The sequence below is a fragment of the Myzus persicae genome, unplaced genomic scaffold, assembly GCF_001856785.1.
Source record: "Myzus persicae strain clone G006 unplaced genomic scaffold, MPER_G0061.0, whole genome shotgun sequence".
In the NCBI taxonomy this organism is placed as follows: Eukaryota; Metazoa; Arthropoda; class Insecta; order Hemiptera; family Aphididae; genus Myzus; species Myzus persicae.
Genome location: NW_019100991.1, coordinates 447,137 through 473,217, shown reverse-complemented (window position 1 = coordinate 473,217; position 26,081 = coordinate 447,137). Strand labels below are relative to the sequence as shown.

Sequence of the window (26,081 nt, the reverse complement as noted above, 5' to 3'; positions counted from 1 at the left end):
TATGATAACTTCAAACTTAGCAAACTGTATGGCCAAACCTTTTGCCTTTACAGCTTCTTTTTTTTTAGTATTTTCTCTAAATGCATTAAGAACTTTTAAAATATCAATAAAATGACTTTTAAAAAATTTAATACCCTTGTGTTTTGAAACCCACCTTGTTTCACAATGTTGTGGTACTTTATACTTAGTTTCTTGTAAAAAAGCATGATGGCGAATTGTAGATACCGATTGGAATGCATAAATAGTTTCTAATAAACCAAGTATTTCATCTACTTCTTGAATATTTTTCGTTACATCAACTAAAACTAGGTTTAACCTATGAGCATAACAATGAATATACGGCCATGGATTTTGTGCTAATTCCCCTATTTTTGTTTGAACACTAGTAAAAGCTCCGGACATTACTGACGCACCACCATCCTATGATTGACTTACACAATTTGAAATATGCAAATCAACATTATTTTTAAAAAATATTATGCTATCACACAGTGCTTGAGCATTTAATTCGTTCAATTCGACAAAACCTAAAAATCTTTCTTTTATTTTTGTGTAAATATCGAATACAAATACTCATTTTAATAAAACAGTTTTATTCGTGTGTTCTCATTCAAATCAACACTCGCTAGTTTATTTAAGAATACATTTATTTAAGTAACATTTAACAAGATTATACATTTCTTAGCTCACATGGTCTGACACAGACTTCATTACTATTAATGATAATTAATTCTAATATTTACTATCTATGAATTATGATGACACTAATAATCATTTGATGAATGCAACAACATATTAAGATATATTCCTAGCTACTTAATATGTCCCTATTTTTTAAAATAATACAAGTTCAATAAAAAAACAACAATTCAAATTTACCTAATATTTGAGATCATTGTAACATATTGACATGAGTTTTCCATGGCACTATCTGCTAGAGCCAAAAATAATTAGCAAATGCTGCAAGTCTCCAGCCCTGCTTACAAGTTATCATACTTATAACTTAAAACCGGGTTTAATTAATATTGCACCTTTGTTTGCACACATGATAAATCAAATCTGATCAAATATTGTGTTGTATAAAGTATGTGTCTGAGTTATGTACATTCTACATCTTTCATCTCAGAACGTAGTTTTTTTTTGTACAAACATATCTTAAGTAATATAAGATAAAATTGTAAGAACCTGATTGAGAAATCGATTTAAACATCAATTTTAATACAAAAATAACGTGTATTCGGTAATTGTATTAGATTAGAGAAATTTATCTTTTTTGTATGGCTTTTGCAGTTTCATAGGTACTGGAATTTATTTTTTTTGCTCACGTATTTTTTTGGTACAGTATGATTGACGTTAGAAACTCACAATAAAGTTGCGATTATCACAAGCTACATAAATGAATTTAAACTAGGGTGTTGATGCGTTTGATAATAATATAATACTATTTCAATTAAAAAACAATTACATAAGTAGCATAACAAACGGAGTTTAATTGCATAAATCAACTGTATGAACAAAACAGCATCAAGAAAGTCGCGGTATAACGTCGCGCAGCAAAACATGCGCCGGATGAATTTGTTCGTCCGGCTCCACATCGACCGGTTCCTTTTAGGATTTATGGGGGGGTTACTGGCCAACTCTTGCTCATTTTGTCGATTACATACTCCACATGGACTGCATGGATTTGTGGTTATCTGTTTTGGTGTGTACATATTTGTAGTAGTTTTTGGCTGTTTTGGAGACTGTTTCAATTTTAAGATCCTTATATAGTGAGAGATTTGAGACGTACCATGGCGCAGATGTTATTAGACGAAAGGAAATAGACTGGAAGGCTTGAATAGTTCGTATTTGGGAAGGCTTGGCACATCCCCAAATTTGGATACCGTAGGCCCGGATAGGTTTTAGGCTGTTTTAGCATTGATTTTTATATTAATAATTTGTTGTCAATACAGAGTTTGGACTTCAGGATAGGCCGTAAAAGGTGAAGTCTGGTGTTGAGAGTCTTTCTTTTAATTTTGAGATGTGGGCCCTGAGGTACACGCTTGTCTAAAATTAGACCTAAGTATTTGAATATGTACCTATAGAACAATTTTATTTACTTTATCTATCAATATTTAACGATGTACATTGTACATACGCATATCGGCATATCTATATTTTATAACTTATTTTTGGTTTAGATTTGACACGCGCGTGTCATTTTTCCGATTTATGCAAGGAAAAACCTTTTTAGGAATTAGTACTGTAGTAGGTTAACTTAATTTTTGTTAAAAACATTATTACATATTTTTTTAAGGTTAATTATGCCTATGTATTTTTAATATTTTTCAACTGCTATTGTAACAAGAGACGTAGTGAATATCGAATGTTGTAAAAATTTTAACTTCAAATGCTCATAAAAATTTAATTTGACTTTACGGTAGATATTCTTTTTGTTGCTAAAAGTAGAAAACACTTATAAGGAATGTTTTATTAGATTTTAAAATCAGAATTGGGCATTCATCATGCATTTTAGAATGAACAGGATTTTAGTTTAAAATATAGAGATTATCTCAAAACATGTAATATTGGTTTAAGTATAATTATATCCTGGTAGTCAATAAACAAGTAAAATGTATAAAAACATCATTTTACTTTTATGTTATACTCCAGTAATAGATTATTTAAAATTTTTAGATAATTTTAAATAGCTAGACGTTAGGTAAAACTTAACTGAAGTAGTATATTTTGTGGTAAATAGTCATGTGAGAATACGTGACTTATGGCTTCCTGTAGTGAGAACGACAGATTTCGAAGTTACTGGACAGTAAGAAAAGTATATTAATATTTTATATTTAAGCTACCCCGCTAGACCACAATCATAAAATCGATTGACGTTTCTAACTCATAATGGTAAATCAAATTTTTCTTTTTAAATATTTTCATCATCATCTAGATGACAGCTGTAACCCTACTTTACACACAATACACAAACTACACTTTTTCAATAGGAACTTTTTTCTCGTTGGCTCTTGAGAAGTTGAGAATAAATATGTATCTTGTTAATATTAAATATAATGGTCAAGATTTTTAACACAATTTTTTTTAGACATATGGGTACAACTTTGTGGTTCATCGAAATAGTCCAAATAATTTTTCTAGACTATTAAACCGAAAGTGAGAGAGTTTTTTCTCAAAAAATGTCTTAAATGTCATGTGGTCATGTTAAAATAAAAAAAAATGTGCTTCAAATCTTTTTGTATATATTTAAACAAAAATTAAAAAACTTCAAATATATAAGTAGGTATAACAAAATAAAATAAAATTCTGCTAAAATAAGTAAATAAGTAATATAAATATGTAGGTTTTATGCCATAAAATTAATAATAATAATATTATTAACTGGTTTTTGATCGCGATTGCATATTTTAGTGTCATCACAATGACGCGGAAATCTACAGTTATACGGTGGGGGGATAGGGGAATCCAACATCATTCCCAATTATTGGACGACGAGTCGGCGCTGCAGTTGATCTTTTGCGTGGCCACGTCGCCGTAAGCTATGGTGAACACGCTCTTCTTCTCCAGCATTTGCATAGACCTACATGGCGCCCTGCAGCCATGAGGCGGCAACGACGTGGATAACCGTCTACGTGCCAGGGCGCGAGACCTGAGCGACGGCGTCATGTACTGCAGCTGCCTGTCCAGGTCAAGCTCCCGAATACTGGAATATGACCGGGACTTGCGCTTATCCGCGTCCGCCACGTCCACCGAAAACGACGACGACGACGACGTGGCGAACAGTCTCCGTCGTCCCGGCCCCGTTCTAGCCCCCGCTACGGATCCCCCAGCTATCGATCCCGATCCACCCACTACCGATCCTGATCCCGTTCCCGTGGCTCCGCGTCCCGCCAACGACGATCGCAAGCCGCTGCTGGCGCCAGAACCGCTGCCCGTCTCCTCCATGATCGGGCTATTGAACAACTGTCTGCGAGGCATGCTGGACGACCGGCGCGGACAGTGCGCAGATTTAGAACACTCTCGGTCGTCGTAACTCCGACTCCGCCTGCCACCTCCACCGCTGACTCGCAAACACGATCTAGTCGTCTGTGTGCCCGCGTGCATCTCCGTCTGCGTGGCCATGTTAGCACCCGGCAAACTCCTCGTCTCCAGTTTCGTCATCAACTTTTGTTGTTCCTCCGCCAAAAACCTGTAAAAATTATTTCAGAACTAGTACTTTGATACTCTGATACGATACTTATATTACCATGCAGCTATATAAATACACAAATTATTTTTCTCACTTGGTCAATAACACGTCTCTTTGGAATGCAGTCATTTTCTTTTGTTCTTCGTCGATATCTTCTTTTTTTACTTCTTCGAGTTGTGTTTTCTCTGCATTTCCCTTGACGCTTGCGCTGTATTGATCTTCAACCACAATCTCGTCCGGTTGACTGTTCAAAAACTTGTTCATTATTACTTTTTTACCGGCAAATTCGTCAAACGCGTTAAATCCGCCCACATTGGACGCCGAGTCCATTACTTCCAACGAATCGTTGGACATTATACGTAAGATTTCAGCGTTGCCTTGTTTGAAAAACATTTCTTGTCTAGTGTCAGTCGTCTCGTCAGACCAAGACTTCCGTTTGTCTATGATCCTATATTCATTACCTTCGACGTCCTCTATGAGCAACGACTCTGCGCTCTGTTTTTTCTTAACCATATTCGGTATCACCATTGTCCTTGTCCTTTTCGCTATTCGGATCGGAGTTACCGGTTTTTCACTCAAAATATATACCTTATGCCGAGGGTCGTTTTCAGTCGATTCTCTAGAATTCGGAGAAGGCGCTTGAATACTTTTGTTTTTAGTGCGGTCAACATGATGGAACTTACTGAAATATTATATAATACATAAAATACAATTAAACAATAAAACGAAATATCAGCAAACATAGTTTTACCATTTCGTCACGTTTAAACGAACCATAAGCGTACGTGAAAAATGATCATAACTTAATAGGTACTTGCCAATACATAATGTTGCTCTATAAGCGTGGTTATAAACCTTATGTAGTTATGTTTATGTCATACACAAAAAACTTAAAAGCATCAAATATGATTTATAACAACCATTATTCAATGATAATCGCTATCGATTTGCTTCATTTGGAAGTTTGGTTCTAAAATTAACACCTGAGAAACCTCATAATAATATGTGTGATTTTTTTTTACCGTCACTATATAGTTTTGTATATACTATAAAGTAATATATTATTAAAACGCACATGGTTGCAAAATGCGTAGGTATATTAGACTAAGTAAATTAAAATAAATAATTTCAACAATATAAATTGTCAATAATCGACCAATAAAAATAAATATTCCATTCAGTACCTATATTATGTCTGTATACATAAAATATAAATGTATCTTATACTATATATACCTAGCTCCACAATAGTCGATAATTTTTATTTGCATGTAAAAATTATCATAAAATTAAATTTAAAATGTTTGTTTCGTAAACTTACTCTACCACTACATTAAATATTTATTTAAGTTTTTATTTAAATAATATATTTATTTAAATTTTAAACTAATATATGCTTAAAATTGTTATGTTCAAAAGGCATAGCATTTTGAACACTAAGTGATTGGGTAAGCACTAAGCATCTATTTTTTTGCTATTATAATATACTTGAAAAAAAGGTTTATACAACTAAACAAATTTAAATTAAATAAATATTTAATGCGCCCTTATAAATAATTGTAGTTAATGATTTCCGGGATTTACGAACAGGGGTAAATACTAAATGTATCACCTAACAAGAACTTTCACTCCAGGACTCCATGAGATAATTTTTAATCTTGTATAGTCTTATTATCAATATACAATTCTATAGTTTATTTTTCATTTATAATATTATATCCCAATAGACATGTTCTTTTATTCATCTTCTTTTCATCTCTGCTTAAATTAATGAAGTTAAAATATTAAATTAATAATAAACACACTGAAGTTACTGAAAATGTTGCAAATGTATTAATATATAAAGTGAATTTGTTTTACAATCCTATACTATTGTTATTTGATTTTATTAAAAACACAATGAAAAATAACTAAATTACCTGGAAAAAGATTAAACTAACATAGTATTATTATTATTTTTTTTTTTTATTAGCTTTAAGCAAAAGTTCTTACTATTTATAACTCTAATTAACATGTTAATTATGCATGATACTTTTTAATGTATTTCTATTACAGAAAAATACATTTTAGATTATATACAAAGTTATTATAATGAGATTTAAAATGCAATTGCAATATTGTGTTTCATTTCATTTAAATTATTCACATTGCTTTAAATTTTAATCGCTGTATACTATTTATGCATACAAATTATCGATAAGTTAAAAAATGTTTGCATTAATATTGAAAAAGACTAGATTGACAACCGAAGTTTAGAAATTAGTACTATTTCTCTTTAATTTACCAACTTTAGCGTGTCTGACATTTTATGGTATATATCTATATGTAAAAAAATATTATATACCTAATATTTTTCTATTTTTCTAATAACGAACAATTGGTAGTAACTTAAATATAATACTCACTCGTGAATACATCGACGATATTGTTGGTAACAACAGCAAAATAACAATGATAAGGCCGCCAACAATATGGCTAGTAATAGTAATAAATTCAACCAGAAAGACAGATTTTTATCATTGCGGTAATCCACCTAGAAGTAGACATTTTTTTTTGTTACTTCATTAATAATAATAATAATAATAATAATAAAACATCTAGTAACAATATTATTTTTTTGTTTTTATTATGGACACCTGAGCAGTTTTACTTGGGATAGTTAAATTAATATTAATTGCCCAATTTAAACGAATATTAGTAACCCATGTGTAAAATAAACTGTGCTAGAAGTATTAGGTATAGAATGCTTTAGCGGGTATGACAAATATTCTTCTTCTTCAGTCCAATTCATGAAACAGAACCAAACCCAACAAAAAACCTATTCTTACATAATTTATGTTTATTTTTTATAAAAATAGTAATCACTTATTAACTATTTCTAATTATTAGTGTATTGATGTTAAGACTTTTATAAAATTATTATTTACTCATTTATCAGACTTTAATAATATGGTTTTATTATTATCAATGACTAATGAGTACACGATACGTCATTATATTATCCTATTAACAGTAGCCTATTAACAGGCTACTATTTGTTGAAAAAAATAGTGTGGTAATTAGATTTAATTTTAGTGTACATTCAAATCGAAAATTATGAGCTAACGCTAAATACATCCACCGTTTAATGATCCATTTAATTACATATATTTATTAAATTAGTCCCAAATGTAGATTTTGAAAATTTAAATAGATTAATATTTTAACTTTGTATAATTTATACATATTATAATACGTACCACAATATCGAATTTACATAGAAATAAATTACTATAAAAACGAAGCACGAACTACATGTGGATCACGGATTTCTTAAATATAATTAATGTTTCCTGATTATGGATCTAAAGCATAGGTTCTTAACCGGGGGTCCGTAGATCGGGGGTCCACGGGTCGGCTGTGAGTTTTTTTTAAATAATCCACATATAAATTTGTTTAAAATGAATTCATAATATTATTTGATAACCCTTTAAAGTAGAAACTGTGCATTTATAATATATAATAGTAAAGATAAGTAAGTATATCAATCCAAGGACGAGCAGTGACACGCGTCCATACCGCCCGAAAAAATAAACGTATTTGTAAATAAAATTTCTCTTTGGAAAAGAAGACTTCAATCGGAAAATTTAGCAGACTTTCCAACACGAGATTTCAAAAAATAATATTGCTTTATCCAGTTCCATAAAACGCAAATTTGTGCAAATCTTAATGTGTTTAAAAATGTATTTGGCAATATTTGGATTTTGCATACTCGAAAGCTGAAATATGGTTACTCACAGTTCTTTTATAGTAGACTTAAATGCAATATTAATGATTCATATTTCAAACCTTGTTAAATATGAATTAATTGATTTGAGATAAAAAGAAATGGCACACCCCGGTTTTCAAACAAAAAATGTAATTGAATTTTGTTGTTCGTTAGGTTAGGTTAGGTTATACGCGAGCTCTGATTATATTCGCCACTACATAGTTCTGTGAGTCTAGGTTTTCTACAATGGTCATAATTAAAACTAATGCAAGAAATCGATTGGACATTAAGGACGATATGTGAATTGCTCTGTCCAATATGGTCCCAAAGTTCAAGGCAATATTGCAATCAAAAAACAGCAAATGTCATATTAAAACTTGTTTTCAACTATTCTAAAAAGTTATTAATCACTATAATTTAATGTTGTATTAAGTCTTAGTATTATCATTCAATTAATAATTTTTTGGGGGGGGGGGGGGGGTCCGTGATGATATTTTATACTTCAAAGGGGTCCATGGCCCAGAAAAGGTTAAGAATCTATGATCTAAAGACTGGTAATTTTTTTAGTTTGATTTGATTTGAGGAACCACTGAACTTATTTATTTAGTGGATATATAGTTTATTAAAATTGTTTAAACAAAGAATACTGCTGAGACCCATTTTATTGCAACATAGTTGCATAACTATACTATATATTGACTTATAATTTTAATAATAACTATATTACTTGGGCCATTTGGACTTCATTGCTGCACTGGGCTAAATGTTTGCGGAACTCTTCGACGTCGATCACGGTATTCGTATTGTACGCAACGGTGGCGGTCACAATATTTCTAAGCACAGGCAATAACAATAATGTAACCTCGTTAAATCGATTGATGGGTTAATATAAATAATGAAAAGACTGGAAATATACTATTATGAGGTATGTGTATGTTATATTATATACTTTTCTGTAATAGCAGCCGGTCGTTGGACGTGTTCATAGTTGGGTCTTATCGAATTGATGGTCACCTTTCCACCCGTCATGCGTTCCAACAGATTGTGAACAGCCGCTACATCCATCGAAGCTGGAATGAGGAACGTCATTTGTCTGGCACCGGACGATGGTGGATAAATTCTCACTTGTGTTGTAGACGACCGATGAGGCACGCCTGTAGTATAAAGCATAATGCATAAATAACAGGTGATTAGGAATGGTATAAGCTCTGCCTCAGACAACCTTCAGTCAGAATTGAAACATATTATTATGGTCTCACCTAAATCGTAAGCCCTGACTGTGAGTACAACGAACGCGCTGTTTGTTGAGTCCCTCCTGGTCCTGCTCGAATCGTACAAATCGCTGGATATGAACAGTTCTCCTAAAAGTGTATTTGAGTAAGTCGTAAAAAAATACCGTGCTTGATTAATTGCCGGTGAGAGGATAGAATTTTAGTTTAGGGTTTTTAAGTGGTCTCATAATGTATAGTTTAAAATACCGGCACGACACGACAATGTGTGCCGCTCGGACACAAAAGAGTCGTAAATTGTGAGTATAGCACATACATACAACACACTAACACAATATAATAACAAAAATAATAATAAGACAATATTTCATCGGAAAAATATAACGTCTGAGCTCGCGCCAGTACGTGTGTGTGTATGAATAAATCTATGAGCCTTACCGGTTTCTGGATTCAGGGTGAAGCGATTGTTGTAGTTGCCGTTTATTATCTCATAACGCACTACGTTGTTCGGGGCTTCTGCATCTTTGTCGATAGCCTAAGAAAAGAGAAGAAAGAAAATATTTATAAAGTAATATTGTGGTCGAGTCGTTTAGAATAGAGTTTGGTTCGTGTAGTATCAAATAAGATAATGTAATTCAAATTATACTATATAAAAATTATATTATAGTACATTTTTTTCAGTTTTTGTTTCCAAAACTATCTATGGGTAGTATAGTTTTCAGTTTTATCAGGTAGAATCTCGGTTAACGTATAGAAAAACGTATTGAATTGACACATTAAACTGATTAAACTATAATGTATAATGCACATAATAAATTTAATTTGATCAATTGTACAGGTGGTATTAGAGTGAAACAAAATATTTCGGGAAAACTATAGATACATATCTAAATATACTGAGCAAAATATTATATTTTTAGAGATGACTGTACAAAATACACCACTTAAATTGTTTTGACTGTTTTAAGTTTTCAAATTGGGAATGGTGTTTTATGTAATATGTATATATGAATGGTCTGTCGGTCTCATTAAAAATAATTTGAAACCCACTAACCTTAATGAAAGCTCGTTCTGTGAAATTACGCATATCTTGCGTCAAGACAAACTGGATTGGCATATCCTGGAAAACTGGCGTTTCGTCGTTTATGTCCAACACGTGGATAATGAGTGGCACGGTTGTTGCCAAACCACCTCCGTCCATGTCACGGGCTTCCACAGTTAATCTGTATTCTACAACAAAGGGTAGTGTTTTGATATAAAGTTAATTATATTTATAAGTCAAACCATTTTTAGAACTAAAACTCAGATTGTTTTATATAATAATATAATGCATATAATGTGATAAATAATGTAATATAATGTATTTTTTATATATTATTAAAAGATAACGAGTAATTTACTATGATAAATAAACTATATACCTATAATCTTTTTGACTAGTTATTTTGGAATTTAATAAAATAATGTAACTTAAATATTATTTTCCAAATTTTTTAATTAAAATTAATTAATTGACTTCGGAGATTACATTCTATATGTGGAAGAAACGTATTATAAAAACAATGAGAAACCACTCTCTTAACTATAGAATACACTTAAAACTCAAGTTAAACCCCATTATAATAATAATAGTAATAATATTAATGTTCTCAATGAAACAAACACCATGACAGTGATAAATATATAATATATTACATAATACTGTGTGTGGTATATTTTAATAATTTATCGGTGGGACAGTGACGGTATTATAGTACACATTATAATATAATACATACTATATAGTTTATAGATACAGTATAAATAGGTCTATATACAACTATTATTTCGATTTCATTACGAGACATTCATGTACAGAACTACAGACCTTCCTTGGCTGCTCTTAGACAATTTACGTTATCTGTGCAAATATCTAGTGTTCTTATTCCGTACAACCAACGTCGAGGTTTACGCATATAATATATTTATATATATTATATAACTAATGGGTTTCCAACGCAGGACGTTTCATAAAGTAGTTTTCTCGTTCTCGGTCCATAACACGTAAACGAGAAATAACAGATAAAATGTAATTTAATAAAGTATTATTCATTAATCATTAGCATTTTAGCCAGTATTTTTGATTCTGAACAAAACAAAAAATACTTATTAATTATAGAATATATTTATTTTCATAATGATGTGTTTTTTAGATTTTGAGAGAAGCGTCAAAATTTAAAAATTCCCAGTACCTACTTTCCAAACTAATCAGGAAAAACAACATTTGAGAAATAAGTAAAGTTTCCGCAAAACCAATTTTTGACAAAATTGATTTTGTTTTAAATGTTGTACTTGTGTTTTTTGCTATCTATCACTTATAAGTATTGACATTTGAAATTGACGACTTTTTGAAACTAATTTTTTTTCAATTTATTTATGATAAATTTCTTCGTAGGTAAAAAACTTGGAAATGTAATAAAATGTTCATAATAACCTTTACTTACAACACCTAAACAATAACGAAAATACTAAATGAATTTCAAATGTGGACAATAGTTTTGTCAAAATCATGAAAATTATTTTGGAACTTTAATAATTCATAATATTTTTATATTAATGTTGGTTTGAAAATTGTATACAATGTTTCTCATACATTTTATTTACAAGCGTTTATAAATAATAAGTATATTAAATTAAGGCTTATTTAATTGTATTTATTTTATGTAATATTTACGACTTATGTTTTATGTACTCATGTAACTATATAAGTCATAAGTATTTGAGCATGTAGTCATTTTTTAATTATCATATTATATTGTATACTTAAAAATATAATGTACTATACTGAGCTCATTGCGGGCTCAGCTCAGCTTATATTAATAAATTATTCGTCCGTTATTACATTGGTGCATTACCACATCATAACGCACATGTGAGTATAGTATACGTGTTGGACTTCCTGCTTACCTGAGGATTCCTCTCGGTCGAATCCATGATTGTCGTTGGACACCACGATGACACCCGTAATCGGGTCGAGTACCAACGACGAGTTCTTGAAGCCCAACACGGCCGTGTACCGGACGCTGCCATAAGGTCCGGTGTCCGGATCCACGGCCTCGACGGTGGTCACTCGGACTCCAGCCGTGGCGTTCTCCGGCAGCTGGACATCATACTCGGTACTCGTGAACCGTGGGACGTTGTCGTTAACGTCGTCCAAATAGACAACCACAGGCGCTCTGGCTGAAGTCCGAGTGCGGTTTTTGTCGCTGCCACCGCCGGGCACAGACAACTCGGTCGCGCACACCTACATCACATTGGAGATCATTATTGTAATAATTACCGTCGTCGTTTTCGTGATCAACCATTTGATTGTCGTCAGAATGTAGGATTTGTATTTTTGTCAGTACTCGTTTGGGCGAAGCTCAAGAAATCTTAACTATCGATATAGTTTTAATCGATTTGTCAAACCTCTCAGGAATTTATTGAGAAAAAATTTGAACGTCATATTATAACAACGAAAATGTTGGTTTTATTTATGAAAAGTGACGTTCAATCGTACTTAGGTACCAACACGACAGTGATCTATCCGGTAAATACGGATTCGTGATTCACCTTCAATTAATATTAAAATTATTAATTAAGAAATCAATGTTTAACATACCTATATAATGTCATTAAAAAACGAATATAAATTTCAAAATTCATACTATGACTAAAATATTTACTAAAATTTATATCACACATGTTTTGACTATTGAGTATGGATGGAATTGGTGAATACAAGATGAGTGATTTGAGAATTCATAGAAATATTTTACTAAAATTATTTAACACTTCTCCACGTTACTGCAGATTATACAAAATTTAGAATTAGATATTTTTCAACGACGGAAAATTAACACGAAACTACAAAAGTCTTAGTATGTTGTTCATTGCGGCGCTGGGTGTGGTGATGGTGTTTGCTAAAAACGACTATACTTAACCTCGAAACGGACCGACCGGGTGCTCTCGAAGTCCAACAAATGGTTGTTGCGCACCATAATGGTGAATCGGCCATGTTTGTCAATCACGGCGGGCGTCACTTCAAAAGTTCCGTTATTGTTTTCCAAAGTCAGCGCGTAAACAGACGCCTTGCCCTATATATATTTATACACATAATATACATAGAAGAGCGTTTGACACGAGTGAAAAGAAAATTTATACAATAATAACACTAGAATACGCGATCCACGAACGTTTGCAAGTGATAAGCAAAAAAATATAGCTAGTATATAGTACTCTATATAATCTACATTTTTATAGATTGTAAGGTAGGTAATACATTTTCTGTTGGTTATTAATCTATTACTTAAAACTCATTAATGTCTAGTCCATACATGATTATATACAGTCTTACACATCCGACTAACCCCGGACACCTACCCACCGATTTTGGTTGAGGCACGGGCCTCAAAAAAACAGCCTTCGCCAGGCCACTGAAATTACCTACACATTTGGAGAAAAAAACAGGACTTCTAGAAATAGAGCTTAAGTAATGCATATATTGTCCATATAAAACCCAGTGTCTTGGTAATGACTATTGGTCTTACTTTGCTTATCACTATACAACCCGCAAGTGTAAAGACGTATACAGAGCAGCAGTGACGGCCTGGCACACTAAAGGCCCATGGAGCTGTTTTTTTAGGGGCACCATAATGAAATACAAAGGCCCAAAAATTATCAGGACGGCCCTGTAAAGAAAAATTTAGCCTGAAAATTACGTAGGTACGGTTTAATATTTCCATAAATACTTTAAGTGGTCCCTACTCCCTAGTCCCTATATAGACGAATATTACACGCAAATAAAAAAGTTATGAGGCACTAAAAAAAAACGGAGCGGTACTGGACCGTATTCGTGGCTCACCGGCCATGGCCAAGCCGACACTGCATAGTTTTTATGTTATACAATATACATACCACACTGTCATCATGCACTTGCATCACGTAACCATCGGTGAACGCCAATGTCGTCCCTTGGCCGCTGTTCTCGTTCAAGCGGCAAGCGTAACTGCGTATGCATAAGTTGTTTATATTTAAATATATTAATCTGTTGCAAGAACATTATGTAGGGGCCCTGAAGTCGCAGGACTTAATTGCATGTGCACATATGGTTGATATTTTATGCTATTTCGAGTTTGTTAATTACATGTTGTACCACCGTCATTGTCCACGCATATAACTTTTTTTTTTGTATTTGTAAAATATTATTTTGGAACATTTTTAATTTTTTAGGTATTCGCAATATTGAAAGTTGAAGTTCATAATATTTTTGATTTCCCCGTACATAAAATACAAAAACAATAAATTTGTCGTCTATTAATAATAATTAAAGATTTACATAAAGTTATGCCTAATTTATATATCTAAAATTATTGAATTACTAAATTCCATCAATGTTTCAAAATATAATTTTTAAAGTTTAGATAAATGACAGCTAGATGCAAAAAAAACTAGTTGGATAAGAGTTTTTACGTGGACAAACACGGCCATACACGTTGTATACGTAATATGTACTTTTCGTTGTGGAAATACGGAGAACGGTCGACGACGTCGTCAAGTATAAGCACCAAGTCGGCTAGGGTAGACATGGCTGGAGGTTCTCCGGTCCCGGTCACTTCTTCGTCTGCCATCACAGTCAATATAGCCGGCTGTTTGCCACCGGTTATTTTAGTCAGCTCCGACATGGACCTCTTCAACTTTACCTCGCCTGAGACGAAATAAAATACAACGTGTCACTATCAAAACTGAGTTCAACAAACGGCTGCTAACCTGAGAATAGACCTATTTCGAACAACACGGTGAAAGGCCTATTTTCGGACACCAAACCATATTTAATTCGCCGAGGTCGACCTCTATCGCCGTCGATTGCCTCCACTTTTGTCACAACGTCTCCCTGACAAACCACAAAACAAACATGAAATGAACTTAAGTAACTTCTAACATAGAATCTCAGATCAAGAGTATTGTATCTCTAATGAGTTCATGTTAGACTCTTGCACATTGTATAATTTCTTTCATACCAAAATACAAAATCGTGCAGTTAAACAATTTAAAAGCTTAAGAACTTGGATGTTTTAATATAATTTTGGTGTTTTTGAGTTAATAATATTATATAAGTCAATGTTTAAATTTCTGCAATAGCATAAAGACTATAAAGACAAGTCCACAGATTTTCTCACTTAACGGTTATAAATATAATTTTTAAATTTATACTAAGCCCGACAATCATTGTCCTCGTTCATTTTATAACGCTAAACAATAAACAAAAATGACTTTCACAACTCAATTATAAAAACTAATTGTTTTATATACCTACTGATGTCTTTGACACGTTTGTATTCACCTCTTATACTCAAACACGCTTGTCATTTTTGTGATTCCTAGTCATTCTTCATCCATTGTATATTGACCAACTTTATAATATTGCGCGCTATTCTCACTTAGCTTCTTTACACTGATTTTGTTCTTACGTCCAACCTCGATTAAATAAACATTACTGATAAATAATGATAAATAATATTCAGTAGGTAGCTCTATTTAAATTATTTTATTTCATTTATATTTAAAAAGTTTTGCGAATGTGTCAAGATTTTCTAGAACAATATTATCACTTAATAGTTACATGGTACTAACGTACCGCATTGGGTAGTGAATGAGATTTAAAGCAACGACGAAATAAACAGCTAATGAAATAATTTACAACCATCCCAATAATTAAAATCTGAAAAGATTTCGTTAGTATATTCAAATGTATCATAAAATAAATGGATATTTATAGGTTACCAATTATAATACAATCATTATACTCAATTTTGTATTTTATTCGTTACTTTTTATCACGTAAATATTACATGGGCAATAGTTAGCTAATAGAATTATCTATATTGTCATATAGATAGGTACTCATTAAGAGAACACCACACATACAAAAATTGTCTTCGTCTTAGAAAAGCGTAACATGGCAGAATTACAGTTCGCGTTTGTAGTTGAGTTAGTTGTACATTTTTTATATTAGAGTAAATATATACGCAATTGCCTATTATCAAGCAACAGACCTAAAGGTAACAAACCATATTGTCTGCGTTTTTTTCGATGTTTTGATTATGAAGTGAATTATAAGAATTTTTAATTTTTATAAATTATAATTATAACACTAACGCCAACACTCTAAATTTAACAAAACACAGACGAAGACTTGAGATGGAGCCATGGAGGCAATAAATGAGTGTATGGCGTCCTTTTATAACTTATTTGTTATTATTTAACTAATATTTTTTAGTCTAAAGAAGGTTTCAAAAATAAACTCATTACTCGACTCCAGAAACTTTATGCTATTATAGGCAATCCTTTCTCCACGCATCCAAACCTGACCACCTGAACATTCTCTCGCGGTAGTTCGTACAGTCGTATTTATTGTATATAACAATAATACCCATGTTATAGTGCATAATATTAAGAGTATAATATCTTAATCGAATTCGATTTCCTCTCGATACATATTATTATTAAACTTTTTTTTACTATTATTATTATCATTATCGTCGTCATTATTATATTATTGTTATTATACGTTACGAATAATATACAATATATTATGCATGTGTGCGTATACGATTAGTGGTGGCCTCACAATGGACATGTTGTTATGCAGATGCACTATTGTTTCGAGTCGGGTGAATATCGGCGGCGTGTCTTGCACGTCTTCCACGACCACGATGACCTCGAACGCCGCCGCGTTTCTGGAATCTTTGCCGATCTCCACGTACATGTCCAGTGCGACCACTTGCAGTCGGTACATATTCCTGGTCTCGAAGTCCAGTGGCCGGGACACCGATATCGTACCGGTGGTCGTGTCCTTGTTCATGCGCAGCCGACCTATGGTCAACTCCGGAGATCCCTATAAAACACACGTATATACATTATACATGTACGTGAGAAAAGCTTTTTTTACTTAATAGTTTATTTGTATGGAAAATGATAAAAAAAAAGATTAATAATAATAATAATAATAATAAAATAAAATAAAATATTAAAAATGCGTGGCAATGTAAAACAAAATATTAGATAAAAGTATGAAAAAAAATGTAACCATATAGATAAGCAAACAGAACTGCACAAGTCGGTAAAAGGGAGTGAGTGCGGATTATGGTGATTGGCGACTGTGGAGTGATAAATACATGAATATTGTCAAAAAACGTAACACCTAACACTCTATTGATCTCTGACCCCGTGTAAATGGAACCATGTGTATTCCTTTTTTGATGCATCGATTAAAAAAAATGAATTTCTAAATATTATTCTGGTCTATTAGGTTAATTATTTTATATACATCGAGTCAGGGTGAATGGAACCTGAACAAATCAACTTTTCGATCGACTAACTTTGAGATTATTCCTATGTATATAAAAGAAGGTATTGATTGAATATTGTTGTTATGATTAATATTTATATTATTTTATAACTGATTATTTTAACTAAATTCCAACTTAAAAAATAAAAAATTCCATGCTCTCCAATTCCACAAGCTTTGATTATAGAGGGAATTTCTCACATATATAGGTACGTGATAACTTTATTTTTATTTAATTAGCTGTACTATAATGATGTTTACCTATTTCCATTCTAAGCTAAATCAATTATTATAAAACAAATGTATTATATAATTGCTCATAATAGCATAGGTAGTCGGTAAATATCATATTTATTAAGTATAAAAAACAAAAATAGGATCATAAAAAAATCACTGTAAAAAAAATTTAACTATATGTATAGAAATTGTTCATGTTGACTGTCCAACAAAATTAAGATAATAAAATTCGTGATAGTAACTTAACATTAAATAGCCATGACCGTTACTGCAGTTAGAGAAAATAATACGTTCTCCCGAAAAGCATGAAAACATCGAATGACGAGGTGAAATAGATAAATGATATAACAAATATATATATGAATTAAACATCTCTAAAATATGTAAATAGTTATTTATCTTGAGCTTATCTTTGCCTAGTGTTTTTAGAAAGTTTTATTATTATTAGTATAATAGTAGGTAAATATAAAAAAATATATAATCACTATAATTATAGGTGTATATTATATTATATACTTACTATAGAGTTTTGAATTCTGAGTTATATAAGCACATATTTAAAACATAATTAGATAATTGAAACCTTTGGTAAACATTTACTTTGAAAATATAACTAATTTCGACCAAATGTATTTATTTTAATTTACTAATGTTCTATATGTATAACGTTATAATAGTTATTAAGGATAAGATATTACAATTGCTCACCCTTAGTTCAATACTGGCAGACTTTCTTGATTCCAAATTTTTCTTGACGATCACGTATTCAAGTTCAGTGTTGACTTTGACGTCCTGCAGTGTTTGACGACATCAGTTTGCAAGCAAAGTACAAAATAATTTCGAAGAAAGTGTTTAAAGACAAAAAAAATCCTAAAATCGATAAAAAAATAAACTCGTTCTTCTAATCCGTACCTCAGGCACGATAATGATTGCAGGAATATGAGGAAATATCGTTTCGACGTCACTCCGAGCTTCGGTTGCCACCAGCCGAACTGGCACTGTAGTGGTGTCTCCTCTAGTGTCCCGCACCGTTATCCTGAATTGAAACGTCTGACCTGGAATCAGGACTCGGTCCAAGTACACGTCTGCTTGACATCCGGCCGTAGTGTTTGGAGGACATGGAAGATTGTCTATTCTTATCACATAGCTGCCAAAATCTATAATATATATTTTTTTAAATCAAACCATTATACAATATACCTGCTGTCTATTGGCAAATTATAATTATACATCATAGTTGTTGTCACTTCACTACAAGCAGTATTATAATCCAGAAACAAATAACCAATCTAAACCGATAGTTAAAACATTTTAGAAATTATAATTTCCAACCATTTTTAAATATCTAGGAGGCCAATTGAGGCTTTGTGACTCATACTTTATCTTTAATATCAACGTGACTAATTTCACAAACCATTTGTATTTATATGATAATAGACGATTTATTAGTAAGTAACAATTTACTTTTATTTTGCAAATTGTCTATTTTTATAATTTAAAAAAGAAAAGGCTAAATAAACATAAATACTCCTTTAAATTTAGGTTGGGCGTATAATTTTTTATATCTTGAAGGGTGAAAAGGTATTGGATATGTTAAGAGGTTTAGAGGTACTAACTACTAATAAATTATAAAATTTAAAAAAAAGTAAATTAAAATTATTAAAAGGAAGATGGTCTACTGCAGAGCGTCCTTGTAATTCCTATGATGAATTAAAAATGATGACAAGAGTCAACACTTTTAAAGTTATAAGGAACTAGGGAAAAGGAGAGTATTCGAAAAAACGGAGAATTTAAGTTATTTACAGTTATTTAGATATTTAAGTAAATCAATATACGGGAAGAAAAAAGTAAAATACAAATAATATTGTTTAACATTTTCTATTATTTGATCGACAGTTCTGTCAATTAAATTTCCTAAGCAAGAAAAAATATTGATTTTAATACCACAAAATAAAATTTTACGAATTGAAAAAATTGAGACAGTTTTGAAGATGCTCTCCCGTCTATGTATAGCCGCAGTCACTAAGTTGTACTGATCTCAAACATCAGCCTTCGTCAGTAGTTCTCGGATGGGTGACCTCCCGGGTTTTTAGTAACGTATCAACGTGTACAAATCTCACGTTTCACAAATCGAATGGACAATAATAATGTTACATTATATTATTATATCGACTCACCTGTGGCTTGGAAATACAGCGGATAGTCCTTGTCGTGGTCGGAAGCCCTTAGTCGATAGATGAGTGATCCGACGGGCGCACCGGCAGGCACCATCAAGCTGTCCCTAAACTCGGCGGCGCCCTCGAACGTCGGGTAATTACCGGCGACCGTGAAGACCGCGCCGGCCATCGCCAGCAACGTGGTCCAGACGCTCATCTGCTGCTGCTAGAGCGTACACGCCATACCTCATAATCGCACCTAAACAAGATGCAGCAGTACAGCACGCGATCGTTAATCTTGATTTATTTATCACAATAATATCATCGGCGCAACGAGGTGTGCAATAATACCTATATCACATTATGTACATTATATTATATTGCATTATATTGGTACACGGCAGCGTTCGTTTCGATATCATACTGCATATAATCATATATACATTATACATATAATATAGGTAAGTAGGTAGGTAGGTAGGTACACACTAGTACACTACACTCTTGCAGTAAGCACGAGAGTTATAATTTTTTTTGTACTAAATTTAATTTTTAACTGTTATTATTATAAATTATAATACAATTATTATAATTCCGTGTGTGGGCATATATTTAATTTCAAACGTCTTCTTGAATATACATTATGCACGTATATATACACACCTATAGAAGTACCGAGATCACACCATGCTCAATACCAGATAACTCTTGATCTTTAAACCTGCAGAATATTATACTATATAATTGAATGAAATGAATAATATTATTACGGGTATACGCATAACCGTCGAGATTAAGCAAAGTTCTTATAGTATCCATTCATTAAACTCGCCCACGGAATTGATACTCGTGTGCTGTGTCTATATTATAAACATTAAAGTTGAGCCACGATTGTGTGGTTATCATTATTATTATTATATTATACTATTATTCTCAGGTCGTTTATAACCAGCGATTGCTTAATGAGCGTGGGTGTGGGTGTCTATGTGTGTGTGCGCGAGTTCGTGCGTGTGTGGAAACACTCTCGGTTCGATAAATGCAAATGTGACAGTCTACATACGAACAGGCGGCGGAGGTAAACGAGGTCACGGAATGGCCAGAGCCTTTGACCCGTGTCCATTCAGTAATAAAACGAATAAAACGAAAACCCAATTTCACGTGACTACCGGTCGTTAGCCCTATAAGCTCCGTGCCGTTTTAAAACACTATAGATATAAGGAGGTCGGGAGAGGTATTTTTGGCTTTTTTTACTTAATGTACGTATATATTATATAATAATATTATAATGTAATAATATGTTTATATGTTAAGTATATGAATTTGTTCAATAAAACACCGTCACCGCTTCGTTGTAATGAATAAATTTCGGTCTGTGTATTTATGAGGCAGTTCATTTCTTATTTTTTCATAACTTTTGTTTTTTATTTTACTTCCAATGCTACCGAAACAATCGTGCTAAACGCAATTTTCTAGACAATGTCAGTCAACTGACACCCTGAGGAGAAAGGGTGGTTAAATATGTATTACAATGGTCAGTTACCTTACAGCCGGGTCCGACAAAAATGCATTGCGTTCTTGACGATTTGACCCGAAAATGTTGTTAGGTATGTTACGACCGATGTTATTTGAACACGTTATGTATGCTCTTACCTACCATACAAAATCTAATTAGCATACTTATTAGAGCCCAAGTACAAAAATCAATAAATTTCAATTTTTATTTGTTTTTTTGACCTTACAATGTTGTAAAAAAGTCCTTACTAAAATCCTTAGCATTTCTTATACTCACAACTCATTACACTCATTTATTTATAATATGCTCTATTGCAGGCTGCAGTTTTGGAAAAATTGTGTAGCTATAAAATAATACTAAGCCATAGTCCCAAATTCCAGAAGTCGCCACAAATAATTATTATAATTAAAGAACTTATACTTAAACTGCATAATAATATTATACTTATGTCTATAATACCATGTAATCCATTTTCTATTTTGTTTCATATGCGTAATATAATATATGAATTGAATGATTGCACTTTTCGGAAATTACATTATTATTGCGTAAAAATTACAATGCACTCACATACTTTTACATGTTTTACATGCTTTATTTAAAACGTAGGTATTATTTGTACAAACCGCCGACGAACGGTGGGCTAATAGAAATAGTATTACTCAACTAAAACATACGAAGAATGATCATACACCTAGTGTTTTGACTCATTATAAACAATTTTTTTTTTCGTTATGTCATAGTAACTTGCTTCGATAATAAAGTTTTCTTGAAATTTCTGTTATGTGTAAATGGATGCAACAACTTAGCTGAGTTATGAAAAAAATGTAATTGTTATTATTACTATTATTAATGCGTGTATAAGTGCTAATAACATTTATTGAAGAATTAAACTTTAAAATCGATCACTCCAAATAATGTAAACTTCAAAGATACCCCGTAATGATGATACCTACTCTGGAATTTTACCATTCATAATCACAATACAATTTTTTAAAAAATATTTTATATTTCCAACAAAACAATAATAATAAATAATTATAAAAACAAACATTCTTTATAGGGAAAAGAAATTATAGAAATACTAATAATACTCATACAAATCAAAAAATAAAATCTAATCTTATCCTAAAATCAAGCACAGACTGCAGATAAGGTACATATCCAAAAAATGAGTACCCAATAATCTTATTATACGCACCGTATACCTACTGAAAACACTAAATTGTAATACACACATAGTTTTTAAATACAAAGACTACGCAAATAAGAGTACATATTATAATGTACATAATATAAAGCCTCCGGATGTAGTTTTATACTTAACGTTTACAAAGTGGGTACCCTATACTTTAGTTTTAGTATACTACAAATGAAGTGTGTATGTAATATACTATGTATTATAACTTAATATTATGATAATTATTAAATGTTCTAGTTTTCCTCTCAGCCAATGTGTGTATACTGATGTAACTGATAGGTATTTCATGAGACTGAAATTCGATATTACATAATTGAAAACGATCCTAAAATTATTTGAATTCATGAGATACGATTTACCTGTAAATAGTCTATATTATATATAATTTATCAAATTGATCTATAAACTCTGAACACCGATAACATACCTACGTTAAAGCTCTACAAGAATAACAATACGATTTCGACAAGAAACGCCAAACTCTAATCACCTAACCAATAAGCCAAAAAATGAAAAGTTTATACTATAAATATGTGTACAATATTTTTATTTGTCACGTAACAATATTCATAAACCGTTCGACACGACCTTTGAAGTAAAATATAATGTGTGAACAACGAGTTAACATACATAACAATACGCAATAGTATTAAGTGCTATATATTGTGCACGTGTATTATTCAAATCAGTAGTAAATTTAGTATATAATAGAGAAACACGTAAATACTCAAAACATAATACTATTATTGTCGTCGTAATCTTCGGTTAGGTTCTGTCACAGCTATGAAAAAAATACATCTACCACGTCATATTAGCCTAATAACGTGCAGTAGGTACCTATAGGCAATTCAACATTTATAGCTATGGGTATTATAGGTTTCAAATCACATTCAACTAAAAAAAGATAAATCGACAATAAAACTAGAATAGAGTTACCACAAAATGAAGTAAAATTCGTGCTATGATATAATAATAACTACTAAACTTTGGGAGAGTATGATTTTTATCGTAGGAAAAAAGCACGACGCCGAGCAAGTTTAGTGTTAAAAGTTTAACTGTTTATAAACTTACTGTATACGTATGGTTTGAAAACGAACACCTGGCATTTGATGTGGCGGTAAAATGATTCATAAATAAATCAAACAAAGGTCGAGTAGCATTGTATTATTGTTAAAGAAAAATGACAATCTTGTTGCTATTTAAAAAAAAATAATAATTTTGTGCGTGGATATGTAACTGACCTGTACGATGACAACATTATAATATGATATAATATAATATAATACTTTTGTTCCCGAGGATTCGACGGTGCTGGTATAAATGGAAAGACGTCGCCGCAGCCGGTTCTGACCATTAGACGTGCATGCTAATTTTGTTGCCGTGGATACGCCGGACAACCAAACATTGCGACGCATAACCGTCCAAAGCAGTCGTCCAACGACTTGCCTTTATCTCTACCCAATCTATTATATTCCGCCGAAATGGACTTATTCTGCATGAAAAGACGTCGTACTTTTAATTTGTATTGATCATTGGGTTCTGCTGGCCGATAATTACAAATTTCTTACCCACTATTGGTACTTACTTATATAAAATTTGCCAATATCGGTCATTGTTTCTAGAACATACAAATTAATAATTACAAAAACAAATCTAGACTACAGCTTTTAAAATGATAAATGAAGCCAATTTTTAGATTTATTTAAGGTTATTGAAACTTTCAAAGGGAACCTTTTTTAAGGGGTCAGACATAGGCAATATTCTATATCCTTCGTGACTCGTGAGTGCTAAGTGACTTAGTGTGTAATTAATGAGTAATGACCATTACAGTGCATGAGATTCCGGAACGCTTTATGTAATTTAAGATAAACTACGCCTAAGATTCTTGAAAATCCGTAACTTAGGTACATACGCGGAGGCACACTTCACTTTATTTTGTGTTCAAAAAAGTTTCTGCATGAAAGTCTCAAAAAGTGGGAAAAAAAATACCAGTACCAATAATGCCTGATTTTGATTTGAAAACATATTTGAATTTTTCATTCTGTTATCGAGGATATGAAGGAAATGGATTTTCGCTTCCTGTCTGTGTTTTGTAGGAAATACATTTTTATTTTAATTTACTTTAACTTAAGTGTTACTAAAAAAAAAATTAATTTCGTACAAAACACAGACACGAAGAGAACAAATTCGAATATTTTTTTCAAAATTAAAATTGGACTTCTGGAAGTATTTTTTTTTTTTGCCACTTATTGGTCTATATTCACGAAAAAACGACCCTCCTTCAACAGCCTTCAAGTCTGAAATTATGATTAAATCAATTGAGTAACAATAGTTTTTAGGTAACAGACCTAGTCAAACTCTACCATTATCATAATATTATCATTCATAACACTACGGATGCACTTAGACTATTAAAAATATATTATTATTGTTAAACAATGACCACGATACAGTGATACAATATAGACAATATAGTGATTTATTTGGTGGCTTAATATAGTTAATAATACACAACCTTATCTCGAATATTTAGATTAAACTTTTTCTACTACAATTATTACTGGGTATCGCGCACGTTTTGATGCTATGAATGATTTGAAAATAAAATATATGAATAAAGGCACCTACTTAATAATTTATGTTACAAATATTTCATATTGATAATAACTAAAATTGAAAATGTTTAAAGTTGTTAGTTGTTCCAGACAGAATAATTCCCATATTGTATCTTAAATTTTAAATTTTAATTCGTCAAAGGTGTATACATTTTTAGAAAAATGTAAAATAGTAAATAATAAAAAATAAATATTATATTATATAGTATTATAATTTATTTATCTGAAATATATTTATTTGTGAGTCTAAAAATGTTTGGCCCCGAACATGATGTAGTCCCAAAATCATCTTAATCCGGGTTTACTGATGTATACCTCTCTACAGTGTAAATAGGTTCGTGGAATAAATAGCGGGAAATTAATCCAAATTTTTTTGAATATTTTATACGTTGTGATAATAAGTTTTAAACCCGGAATCTATGAATAATATTTTCTGCATAACAACAAAATAACTTAAATTAATAATTATACAAAGATGTGTGTATGTTTTTTTGAAAAAATCGATTTAACTTTATTAATGTTACTCAATAACCGTAGACTTAAAATGTTCAGAAAATATTTAAATAAACATTTCCCCTACATGGTGACAATTCGAAATATTTTGACTCTTCTTGAGCTATTTTAAGTTTCAAGAAATTTTTCGAATTTTGCAACTTATTCAAAATTATTGTGGATAAATATTGTTCACTTGGTAAAAAGCTGGACAATTTAATACAAAGTCCTCTAAATAAAGTCCTCTTTTATAGCAGTTCAAAAATATTAAAGATACATAGACACGACTATTTTTATATGCATTTAAAATTCAAATTTTTTTTGGGGTCTGTC

General features: G+C 31.7%; 1 protein-coding gene across 1 annotated transcript; it reads right to left on the bottom strand.

The window, feature by feature from the left end:
- Positions 1 to 3,296: 3,296 nt before the first annotated feature.
- On the bottom strand, positions 3,297 to 23,980 carry LOC111027188 (cadherin-86C). Its single transcript, XM_022305434.1, has 18 exons — positions 23,713 to 23,980; positions 19,949 to 20,186; positions 18,684 to 18,928; positions 18,480 to 18,563; positions 16,815 to 17,081; positions 14,954 to 15,077; positions 14,699 to 14,891; positions 14,102 to 14,192; positions 13,129 to 13,281; positions 12,113 to 12,449; positions 10,221 to 10,396; positions 9,605 to 9,701; positions 9,197 to 9,298; positions 8,887 to 9,091; positions 8,665 to 8,770; positions 6,595 to 6,722; positions 4,284 to 4,871; positions 3,297 to 4,189 (listed from the first exon to the last, which is right to left on the bottom strand). Exons 2-18 carry the CDS (start codon positions 20,142 to 20,144, stop codon positions 3,472 to 3,474), a joined length of 3,810 nt encoding a protein of 1,269 aa, XP_022161126.1. The 5' UTR covers positions 20,145 to 20,186; positions 23,713 to 23,980; the 3' UTR covers positions 3,297 to 3,471.
- Between the last annotated feature and the right edge of the window lie 2,101 nt (positions 23,981 to 26,081).

What these genes read in the sequence shown, in the direction of transcription:
- LOC111027188 (XM_022305434.1), bottom strand. Translation starts at nt 20,144, where the DNA reads ATGAGCGTCTGGACCACGTTGCTGGCGATGGCCGGCGCGGTCTTCACG. An exon ending in TGCATAACAACATGTCCATT is followed by an intron (nt 15,078 to 16,814) that starts GTGAGGCCACCA and finishes GTGGTTTGTCAG; the next exon opens with GGAGACGTTGTGACAAAAGT. An exon ending in CGACCGAGAGGAATCCTCAG is followed by an intron (nt 10,397 to 12,112) that starts GTAAGCAGGAAG and finishes CCTTTGTTGTAG; the next exon opens with AATACAGATTAACTGTGGAA.